The following is a 12,634-nucleotide window of genomic DNA, read 5'->3' as shown; positions in this document are numbered from 1 at the left end:
ACCCATCCAGTGTCATGTGCATCAGTTAACGGGCCATGAAAGAGATGGCATTGACCTAGGGAATCCTACTAAGGACATCTACAACATGATTGGTTGCCCTCTTTTGGTAACAGATGGAAAATTGCATAAGGACATCTACAACATGATTGGTTGCCCTCTTTTGGTAACAGATGGAAAATTGCATAAGTTCTACCCATCTAGCAGCTGCCTTCAATCTGCATTGCCTGTAGCCACTGCAACCGCTACTGTCCACCTGCCATAGTCAGCATCGCACGCGCAGCCAGCCACTAGCAGGCCCTTGGTAAGAAGCTGGTATCAGTACACTTGCAGACAGGCAGCAGCTTGAGTTGCTACAATAGTCCCTTGAGCAGCAGTAGTTGTAAATCTACAACAATCTCAACATTACCTTCAACTCAACGTCACTATCACAAAGGAAAGATCTGATCACCAAGTGTCTACAAGGAGGAGGACTTCAAGTAGCTATAGCAGCTTCTATGGCAAAGGCATCCTTTCTCTCATAGCAAAGAACACCACAAAGTTTAGCACCCCATTCAACTCTACCACCCAGCACCTGAATGAACAAAAAAAAGAGAAGGGGAAGCCTCCAAGACAAAATCAACCAGCAGACAGAATGTATTCATCACAGAAATTTTGGGCTTTTTTAAAATTTTTGCAAATCCTACTTAATTAGAGCATTAATCTTAAATCCCCCTTCATTTTTCAAAATTGAGGGCATATATCAAGCATTAAAGTGTTGCTATAGTATGTCATCTAGGAAGACCACAATCCACTTTCTTAGATATGGACAAAACAAATAGTTGCTCATCGGCTCGGAAGTAGCTAGAGCGTTGGTTAACCCAAATGGTAAAACCAAAAACTCATAATGACCACATCCTCTGGTTTAATCCTTATTTGATGATAGCCTAACCTTAGATCAATTTTGGTGAAATGCTTTGCATCCTGAATACGATCTACAAGGTTATCCATCCTCGACAAAGGATAATGGTTATTTATGGTGAGTTTATTCAACCCCACGTAATCCACATAGAGGGCATAGTATCATCTTTCTTCTTGGACATAAGATCGTGCACATCCCATTGAGACTTTCTCATCTGAATTTGCCCCTTTTAAAGATACTCTTGTAACTGCCTAGCTAGCTTACCCTCTTCCCTCTTATTAAACCAATAAGGTTGCTCGGAGAAAAGATCACAAATTACTTGATCTAAAATTTGTTGCTTTTTAATTGGTTCATCACATGCAATAGAATTACATCCACATGCAGATGATCTTAAGGAATTTCATGTTTGAAAAAACCATTGAAACAACACAACAATGCAATTATTGGATCAAAAAAGTGAATCATATATTTCCTTAGTTGTAGCCTGAAATACATGTACATCCGAATATGATCATTGAGGGACACCGCCTCGGATCATATATAGTTCACCGTCATGAACAAAAGAGCCAAGACATTCCTAATATCACATCCACCCTATGAAGGTTCATGATATGGAAGTCCAATAATCCTCAATTTAGATGTTCAACCTAGGCATCATATTCGGTCCCACACTTCCACATCTCCACCCCCGGCAAGTCTAACCACATAGCGAGTGTCTGCACCAAATACGCAAAAATAAAAGTGTGAGTACAATCGTTGTCAAACAAAATCCGACCCTAATGGCCGCCGATGCATCCCTCAACTCGGAGGAGATCATGCTCTAGCAACTACTACTAGCCAAATGATGAATTTACTAATTTGTCAACCTTGGCAACTACTACTAGCCAAATGATGAATTTCAACAGATGGACTCAAAGAGTTATCTTGTAGTTCCATGATGTGCACCACCGTCTCATCACCCGAGGGCCGAAGACCACCTCGTCATGATGTGCACCACCGTCTCATCACCTGAGGGCCGAAGACCACCTCGTCTGACATTCTCATTGATGATGGCCGGTTTGGTTGCACTCAAAGCAAAGATCGACCTTTCAAGCCTTCGCTTACGCCTCACTAGTCAACCGCCCAAGTCTTCTCTTGCTACCTTTAGAGCGCTTCTTATGATTGGTTTGTGACTAACTCAGTTAATTTTGTCCTTCAAATTGTTTTGGTTCTTCTTATAGGTACCTGCAGGTTAACCACTTTCTCTTTTGACAGCAAGGGTGCAACTAAAATTCTTGGCATAATGATAGATGTCATCTAGTGAAGTAATCCAGTTCCTAAGAACCTCATTCTAGAATTCCAAGGGAAGACCAAACGATACAACATGTAAACCAACACCTGTGGATCCTCCATAGATGTGCATCGGTTCACCAACTCCTTGAATTCCTGGGAGTATATGTCAAGGTTCCTCTTTCCCATCTCGAGTTTGAACAACTTCCAAAACCTATGGCCACACCCACGCATGAGAGTGTGCACGACCACCTGCCTGTACAATATACGGCCTGTGCAAGGCCCTGTCCATACTCTTTATGGCCTGCACAGTGCTGCCAGCACACTATGGCCAGCATGCATGCTGCCCCCCTTGCACATGACCTCTTGTGAAGATCCGTACAGACTGTGTACACTGTACAGCCCTCCAAGGCTTCCATACACTCTGTACGGCCTGTTCACAGGGCTAGGATAGATCTCACAAAAGCGCTCTTATAAGATGCTCCACTAATGTACACACCCTTGGTACGTCACAATCAGATGATTATCTTTCATTATGAGCACCCAATGGCTTTCCATCGTGGCCTTGAAGCACACATGTAGCCTACTGGCTCAATGCCTTGCTTCACGCAAAGGTCTCCTACCACTATTCCAAGCACTTCTAATGAGGAATGCACTTGATCTCAATGTGCTTATTTTTCTCAAAAAAAGTATAACAAAGCAAACAGGAATCAGGAGTCATCTGTACAATCAAATGGTCTCTGTAGAAGAAGCAGATAGAAAGGGGCTGCTATCAAAATTGCAAAATATCCGACACTGCAGCTCTAATACTCATCCAAATAGCCAAGAAGGTATGGACGGTTGCCAATGACTGTACATGGAAGTTTTGGGTGCCCTCAATGACCTCTGCATCGAATCTGTGAAACATAAACATCCTGGTCTGCAGTCGTGAGACCACTCATCCAGGCCGTACAATTAGGAAGTCCTGCATAGAATTCAAAGATCCCTGCACTTGCCTGTCATCTGCCCAAAAATCATTGGCCTGCACGTTAACCTTCTGCATGGAATCTGAGGTGGTCAACAATAATTTGTCTGCATGTCACCCTCCAGCCTCAAATCCTCACCCTGGCTTCACTCTCCCAGTGAGGGAATGGTCTGTGGGTAAACCATCACCCCACTGGAAAATGGGTTGCCCCTAACGGGGCTCCCCATTTTCCATGGGAGAATGGTCTCCCCCACGACCATTCCCTCTCTCTTCAAGCATGTCAAAAAGCCAGCGTTATGCCCGCCACCCATCCAGGTGAAGACATGTGCATCGTGCCTCTCCTCCCTCTCATCCCAGCACCACCGCAGACAGAAGCAAACACGAACTTAGTTTAAAGTGGGTTTAATGGAATGATGCAAACATATCTAGATCACTTAGTTCCTGAGGTAATGACCAGGTCTTGTTTTCTTTGCACACACATTATGACATACTTTACAACAACAGATTGATGGAAAATCAAGTCGTTTTTTTTCGTCTTATGAATTGTTTTGTTTATTTTTCTGTGTGGGGTTGCACAAACTTTTTTCTTTTTTAACTCACTTGTCTGGAGTCTCGAGACCGACTGGAAACAGAAGAGGTGCCGGCCATATGAGGAGTAAATCAGCCTCTGCTGCAAACCCTAAATCTTCCCTGCACTTTCTGGTTCAGCATGGACTCCTCTTCCTGGATTGTGAGTGCCAGAAAGCAATGTGGTAAGCTACTGCACAGGAAAGCGGCTCCGAGAGTCTGCACAAGCTAGCAAAAATGTGAAGAATGAGGAGAAAATCTCATTCGGAAGCTTGATTGGCAGAGACTGAAAGGCGCGCAGAAACCTTAATCTGCCTGTCGAATAATAACAAAAATACCCTGTTGCACAAAAAGCCTGATTTGAGAGCTCCAATAATTCGTAAAGCTGAGAAAAAAGAAATCGGTTCCCTGCGCAGACAGATAGCTTGAGCAAGCTGACGAGACAGAGGAGAGGGACTAAGAGGAGAAGTTAGAACAAGCTGTCGATGTGTACAAATTTGACAGGCCGGCAGGTACAGTGTGCGTTTTGCTTTTTCACCTTAAATATTCGAGCAGATAATTATTCACTAACCACCGGACACAAGGCTATTCGTTAGCAGCATTTGAGGGGTGCTCTTTTCATTTAATTAATTGTGATGCTATCCTAGTCAACTTTTTACTAAGGTTTTACTAAGGTGTAGAACCTTAGAACCCTCCTCTCTCCTCCTCACACCACCGTCTCCCATGTGGCTACACACCTTGCCGAGCTCTCCTCCCTGCCTCAGGTGGCTACACACCCCACCATGCTGAGACTGGAACCTAGTTGGGCACAATAGAGACTTGGTCGAGCAGAACAAAGACATGTGGAGCAAAGATCTGGTGTTGTGGAGAGAAACATGGAGAGACATTGTGCAGAGAGACAAGCAAAAAGACGTAGAACAAACATCACAGAGCGAGGGAGAGCAGACGCCTCAGAGCAAGGGTGGTCATTGAGTAGGCATTGCAAGATTGGGGGAGATGGTGGAGAGGTCAACAAGGAGAAGGAGATGAGATGTTAACAGAGGACGATGCAAATGGAGAGAAGTTCAAAAAAATAAAAAACGTAAAAATTTTGTTTTTTCATTATGAGCATTAAAAAGGAGGCCACAATTCAACATTCAATCATCTCCTTCTACCAAACCTCATGATTAAAAAATATTTACAATGATAACAAAAATCCTTTTTTACCTAAGGTTTTTGGCCTAAAAACCATTTGTCCCTCTTTTCAATGCTAAGCTCTTCCTTCATTTTTTTTGGGACCAAACTAATTAATAGCAAAATTAGGTGTTTGGTGCTTTGGGTGCTTTATTATTCAATTTCATTAGCATAAGGTAAACATGGCTTGTTCTCCCCTAAGAGTGCTTACAAAAACTAGTAGATCTCCATACTTTTTTACCATCACCACCACACACGAGGCATTGTCTCAATGTAACAACATTTCCTTGATTCATAATAAGATAGAACTCTTAGATTTACATTAAAGATCATTGTCGTAGAACTAATGCACCTTGATTATTCAAAACAACCGTTGTCTTGGAGGCTAGGGTAAACAAAGCTTTCTTATTTAGCACTTGTAATCCCAAGAGCTATGAAGTTGCAAGTTGTTAATGTTTAAAATACATTTTCCTTATGACATTGGAGACCTTATAAAGACACAAGTACCAATGTAGTGAGTATAAAAATGTGATTGCATTGGTGTTTTCAATAAGTATCATATGGTATTTGAACCACTGCATGGATTGGCATGGTAGTGATTGCATCGGTGTTTTCAATAACTATCATATGATATTTGAACCACTCCATGGATTGGCATCTCATACCTGAAATATCTAATGAAACATCCTTGTATGTTACATGCATATTCATGGTAGTGTTGCCTTTGACTAATCACGCAACTGATTAATGACTTGCAATTATGAATTAATTTTTTTGTATGAATGTTCAAATCAAAGTTTGCAAATCATCCATGAAACAAAGTTCATCTAGGATGTATCTATCAAGATAGACATCCACAAGAGCACTTTCCTTGTGTATAGAGATTCACACCACATGACCGTTTGTTGTGTTTGAATGATATTCACATGAAATCGCCATAAATGCTAATACCACCATGGGAAGCTACATCTCCAGTGTGGAGGTTACCTATATTAGGTGGACTTCCAAGAAATTGGCTATAGACAAACATATTATTTTAAAGATGTATAGGTAATGTGTGGGCACAAAATAATAGAAAGCAATAGGCCCATGTGTTGCCTAAGCTAGCCCTTGTACCAAAATTAATATAGCCTATTTAAAAGGAGTTGTCTCTTGAGTAAAAATACAGCTCCACTTGTAACTTATTGATTCGAAATCCTTATGCACACCAATATTTAGCTACCTTAGCATGTAATCTTCAATGTACAAAATGGAGCACTGTAGTGATCAAAGAGGTATCTTTTAGGAGTAACCATCATGAAACATGCAAATTAAATTATTGACCATGCAAAACTTGGCTCTAGAAGAGATATTTGGTGAGAGTTTCTCAACGAGCAAAATGTCATTCCGGCCCTCTCTCTCTCTCTCTCTCTCTCTCTCTCTCTCTCACACACACACACACACACACACACACACACACACACACACACATGCAAAAGGACAAGATAAGACTATAAAAGTGTAGTAGTTTTTTGTTTTCTCTATTTTTTGATCAAGATTAAATAAGATATCATGGTCATACTTTACAATCCATATCCCATACTTTGTCATCTTGTAGATGTTTGAATCAATCTATGTATCATATTTCTTAAATCATGGCTCAAATTAAGACATATATTAGCATGTGATGCACTGAGCTAAAATAATGAAAATGTGATCTCTTGTTAATAGACAGGTGTTAGTGGATCTCTTGTTAATAGACAGGTGTTAGTGGATCTCCCAAACCACTCTTGATTATGACCCTTGGAATTGAGAGCTCAATGATTTTTTAGCCTTGATAACTTCTCAGGGCACCTCTTTTTTAATGAAGTCTATGCTTCTTATGTGCCTCTCCTTTGGGCTTTTAGGCTAGGCTCAGTTTGCTTCACTATCCCCATAAATTTTTAGAGAGAGAGAGAGAGCTTGCCAAAAAACCACAATATATTGTAAAAAGTATTGAATCAATATTCCCCTCATCTTTTTGGAAAAGTAAGGATCAAAACAATAAAAAATCATAGTATCTTCAAATAACAACCATGAGCAAGTTAAGAACTATTTCCTACATGTTGATTTTAGTCAACGTCACTTTCAAAAAAAGTAACCAAGTACTATTTTTGAAGGATAGATTACATATAAAGGTTGACAATATATGAAAAAGTCACCAAAAACTTTTCATGAATTGGTTTGTCTTATTTTTCAACCTCCTTACAGTGTCTTGAATGTAAGGTACACTAACTTATTTTCATGAATTGGTTTGTCTTGTTTTTCGACCTCCTTACACTGTCAAGAATGTGAAATACACTTTTACTGCTTGTATAAAAAGCTAGTAATGGACTTGTATTGATGAGGTGTCAATGGCACAAAGGTAAATTTAATTACACATGTAAAATTTTTAAATTACAATAAAAAGTATTGGTTTCACAAACTAATCACATCAATATTTTTATATTGTTCTTACATTTTCATTTACACTAATTTGTATGTACTTTGTGCAGTTTTTTTATATAATCCATTTTAATTTTTTAAAATAGTTTTTAAAATTACATTCTTTAAATAAATTATTTCATTTTTTTATTCGTGTTCTTTAATTTTTATAAATATTATTATTTATATAGATCTTAAATTTTAGTTTTTAATAATTATATGTGTGTGTCTATGTATGTGTGTGTATGTACCCACATATGTACGTATGTACATATGTATGTATATGTATGTATATGTATGTATATGTATGTATGTATGTATATACATATGTGTATATATGTGTACATGTATATACATATGTATGCATGCATGTATGTATGTATGCACATATGTACACACACACACACACACATATATACGTACGCACGATATATGTATGTATATATATGTGCATATATATGTATATATACATATGTATGTATATATGCGCGTATATCATACATGACATATATGTATGTATATATGTGCATACATCATATATGACGTACATATGTATGTATAATATAAGTATTGTATGTGTGTATGTATGTATAAATATATGTACATACATATATGTATGTATGTACATATGTGTATATATGTACATGTAATACATACATACCCTTTTAAGAACTCTCTCTCATTCATACAAGTATTAAAACAGTGAAATGAAGCTGAGATATGAAAAATCACCATGAAAGCTTGCACGTAATTAAGATAATAATCTCATATAAATCCATAGTGCTTAAGTGATTTAGCCTTTTACCAAGAGGATGGAAATAGCCTTTCATAAGCCCAAATCTATGTAAGCCAAAAGGCTCCAAGACTGTCCAAAGGACCAAAAGGTCAAAAGATATCAAAAGGGTCATCAAAAGATATCAAAAGATACAAAGTATATAGGCCATATGCCTTTTATAGTCCCAAGGCCACATGTGCCCTAATCCCACATGTATAGAGATGTCCTAAGCCCATGTGCCTAGAACCATGCCCATGTGCATGTGCACCCATTCCAAACCATCCCCTCCTATAATGATTTCATCCTCGAAAGCAAAGGGTGGTCATGTACAAAAAAAACATATACAATAACATGCTATATACAAAAAGCCGAAAGTTGACCATAATTGTGTTGATGCGCCAAAGCAAATGGATGCCAAAAACACAAGCCATGCAATGTTGACACCAAAGTCGCATGACCCCCATAATCACACGAAAAGGAGTTTAATAATCCTCGTTATCATATATGGAAAGGAAGGTGGTATACCGTTAAAGATGAGGCTAAGGGTACGATTGCTTGGATCAAAAGGAAATCCAACCCAAGCAAAATCTAGGGTAATGGTTGTCCCAACCCCCTGGGTCAAATGGTTCTCCTAACCTCCTGGGTCAAAAGGAAAATTTAGGGAACTGATATTGATGATGATGCTAACTATGCTCTCTCCTAGATCAAAAGGAAATCTGACGCATACGAACTTCAAATGTGAACTCTAAGACAATGGCTCCATGACGATATGGATCACATGGAAAGGATAAGAAACCACTGTTGATGACGAAGCTAGCCTTGTATTCTCCAGGATCAAATGGATAAGCATGGTACACATCATGGACTCCCGAAGCCGATGTAATAATAGCTCTTGAGTCGAAAGGAAAGCTAAAGCTAAAGGGAAATCTCACTAGCCCAACCTTGTGATCGTAGTGCAAATCCAAAACCCAAAGTATTCATAGAGAAAGCTTAAAACCCTTGGCTGGATATTAAGAGATCCTGACTCAAAAGAGTCATTGTGTAGGCCAAGACCAAGGTGCATAGTGCATCTCAATGTCGTGCCACATAATCATCTACCATACATCTCAAATGGCATATGATGCAACCAAAAAGGAATGTCCCAATGGCTCCAAAGAAAATAGAATCATGTCGATAATCATAGAAGCCAAAGGAACATATCTCATGGCCAGTATCGTGCAAGAACAAATGTGAACCAATGATGTCGTCCACTGTAACTCCTCTCGAATAAGGCATAATTCACTACATCAATGTGTGTATGGGCACGATCTAAACCATGCACCAAATCCTCGTGTACAAATGCCTTTATGTGTGTGTGATCCTCCTCAAAAGAAAAAGCATGATCAATAAGATCACCATAAGTGTCATCATCCATACTGAAGACTCATAATGTATCCAGACAATGAGAGATAAGTGGAATCACCCACAAAATCACTAACCATGGAATCCCCAAGGTTACTGAAGTCATCCTCATAAGTATGGTCTATCTCCATCAACACTGGATCTAAGAAAATGTCTAGGTCAAATGGAAAAACTCTCTAGACCCATATGTACAATCATGTCTCCCCTACAAGGTCTCACCACAGTAAAGTCATCACTACTTGATCTAGCTCACACATCCTTTTGACTAATAGTCTGGCACACCTACACTAAAAGATAAAAGAAACTGCACACACATCCCTAAGCTTTAAAAGAGACAAAAATAATTGTCAAAAGGACAAAGGAATTAAAATCAAATAATATCTACTTTGCTAAAGGATCTATCAAAAAAATTGTCAAATAATATTCCTTACATGTGATCCAAATCGCCAGGTTTAGATACGATCCTACATACGATCTGGATCGTGAATTTGTCAAAAAGTCAAAGCTAACTTTGTTGACATGCAATCTATATCATAGTATTCAGATGCGATCCAGATCGCATGTCAACAAAGTTGACATGGACTTTTTCACAAACTGACAATCCAGATCGCATGTAAACATTATCTTGACCCTGCACATTAAATTGCACTGTTGAGTTTTGATGTGATCTACATTTGATAACATTAAACTTATCTTGGAATTACCACCACACCCACCAACTATATGGGAGTCTAGAGATTCATGGGCCATGTTGGATATTATTGGTGGTTTATTTTTTCTATGCTGAGATAGCTCGTCCTTTGTATAAATTCCTCATAGTATTTGAATGGACTGAAGAATGTGTCCAAGCCTATGAATTGCTCAAACAAGCCTTGGCTAGTGCTCCAATCTCGAGAGTACCAAATTGGGATATCATCTTCCATGTGCATATTGATGCTTCAAACTTTGCAATTTGATGTGTCCTAACCAAGCCAGGTGAACATGGGCTAGCCCTATTAGTTTTGTGAGGAAACAATTGAATGAGGCTAAAATAATCTACATGATGACTGAATGTGAGGGTTTAGCAATGGTGTATGCTGCAAATAAATTTCAGAATTACTTACTTGCTAACCAGTTTATCTTTTATATTGATCAATCAAGCCTTGTTATACCTTGTAAACAAACCATGCGCAATAGGGAGAATCTCACGATGGTTGTTGTTCCTTCTGAAATTTGATTTTACGGTTCTTGTGAGGTCTGGCAAAAATCATGTCATGGCTGATCATTTATCATGTATACCAAATGGTGAAGCTTCTATTGGAGTTAATGATGATTTACCTAACGTTTCACTATTTATGGTAGAGGCTATTCTAGAATGGAGCAAGAAAATTGTTAACTTTTTAGTTAATGGTTTTCCTAAGAAAGAACTTAGAGAAGATCGAGCTAGAAAGCTTTTGAAGGAATGTGAGCCTTACTAGTTAATTGCAAGAACTCTTTATAGAAGGGGTAAGGATGACATTCTTAGACGCTGCCCTCGTGAGAATGAATATCTTTTCATTTTACAAAAGGCACACATGGAGGTAGCAGGTGGACACTTTTTCAAAGAGACCACAGCTAGAAAGGTGCTTCAATCAGGGTATTGACGTATCACTTTTTGCAAAGAGGTGTGCTAAGCTAAAGAAAAAGGACATGATGCCTTTGCATCCTGTCAAAGTTGATCAGCCTTTTGAAAAGTGGGGCATTGATTCTGTAGAACCTATCAACACATCTTCTAGAAACACACAATCACGATTTATGATTGTCGACACTGATTACATAACTAAGTGGGTGGAATCTAAAGCTACAAGAAAAGCAGATGACAATTGCTAAGTTTCTCTTTGAGAACATCATTCTTCCCTTTGGTTGTCCCTTTGATATTGCGAGTGATAACGGAATAACATTTTAAAAACGATGTTATCCAATATTTGATCACCATTTTCATGATTTTAGATTGGAAGTTAATGCCTTCCATATGCAAATGGCCGAGTCGAGAGCACCAACAAGATTCTTATCTCAATTTTGACTAAGACTATTGAAGCTAATCGCACGGACTGGGATTTAAACCTGACAGCAGCTTTATGGGCTTACCGTAATCTTACAAAGTTGTAATTAATTGTACACCACTTAAAATGGTTTACAGCCAAGAGGCGGTAGTGCCTTGGGAGTTTGTCATCCCTAGTCTATGCGTGGATGCAAAGGAAGGATTGGATGGGAATCCTTTGGATGAGAGGTTAGCAATAACGGGCATGCATTTGAGCCCTTGGTCGATGAAAACCCAAAAAGGTATCACCAAGATGTTATGTGATAAAAACCAGCATGCATCACTTAAGGTACTTCACAACCTTCAAAGGTGCATCTCCAAAGGTCTTCACTGGTCTCCAACTACTAAACCTTACCTTACTACTTGATGTCACCCAATTGCTCATCATCTTGGACATGAAGCTTCATCACCCCATCTTCATTGGCACATCTTTTCGAGTCAACTTGTACTTCACCAATATATCTATAAGATGTCATAGGTAGTGTATGACTAGTAATGTTGTTTCTATTAAATATATCATAGCAATTCAAGTTCTTTGAGTAGTTTGACATAACTTGGTTGCTACTAATATCTATCACACTAACTTCTAACTCTTTGGCCAACAAATTCAAATTCTTCCAATTTTAAAGCATAATAAGCATAATGACTCAACACTTAACTTTAATCTCTTTTAAGTGATTATTATTTAAAGTAGCTTGCACATCCCCTAAGCTTAAAAGCATTAATGAAAATTAATGTCGTTGTAGTAAAATACAAGCTACAATTGGAGCACTTTTACTTTGAATAAACCCAATTTGCCACAATGATAATTGGGAAGAAGTGGATGTCTTGGAGAGTTTTCAATCTACCTTATGAGAGCACTAAATTCTCAATCACACAACCCAATATGCCATGAGAAGCAACATCTCAAAGTAGTCAAGGTGTGTCACTCACCTCGTGGAAGCTCGTAGTCATGGGAATCCTCATAGGTAGCATCATGGAAGAAGCACTCGAGAGCTTGACCTCCACTTTCCACCACATTCTCATCATAGATTGATGCCTCACGCATGTGGAGCATGCGGGAGCTCACACACACTCGATCTCTTA

At 38.8% G+C, this 12,634-nt stretch overlaps 1 protein-coding gene across 3 annotated transcripts in view; it reads right to left on the bottom strand.

Annotated features, from left to right (window-relative positions):
• Positions 1-4,249, bottom strand: part of LOC147615145 (Galactose oxidase/kelch repeat superfamily protein) — a 50,574-nt gene extending 46,325 nt beyond the window's left edge. Inside the window, exons 1-2 of one of the 3 annotated variants that reach the window (XM_086779141.1) lie at positions 4,004-4,249; positions 3,732-3,917 (exon numbers count right to left, since the gene is read on the bottom strand). In XM_086779141.1, coding sequence (XP_086635267.1) covers positions 3,732-3,779 — 48 coding nt within the window. In that variant the 5' untranslated portion in view covers positions 3,780-3,917; positions 4,004-4,249. Of the gene's footprint in view, positions 1-3,731 lie in introns of all 3 variants that reach the window. The other 2 variants (XM_086779143.1, XM_086779142.1) reach the window with 2 other exon arrangements.
• Between the last annotated feature and the right edge of the window lie 8,385 nt (positions 4,250-12,634).

Source organism: Cibotium barometz, chromosome 40 (assembly GCF_041138505.1).
Source record: "Cibotium barometz isolate CiBa-2024 chromosome 40, ASM4113850v1, whole genome shotgun sequence".
Classification (NCBI taxonomy): Eukaryota; Viridiplantae; Streptophyta; class Polypodiopsida; order Cyatheales; family Cibotiaceae; genus Cibotium; species Cibotium barometz.
This window is presented reverse-complemented; position numbering and strand designations above follow the sequence as displayed.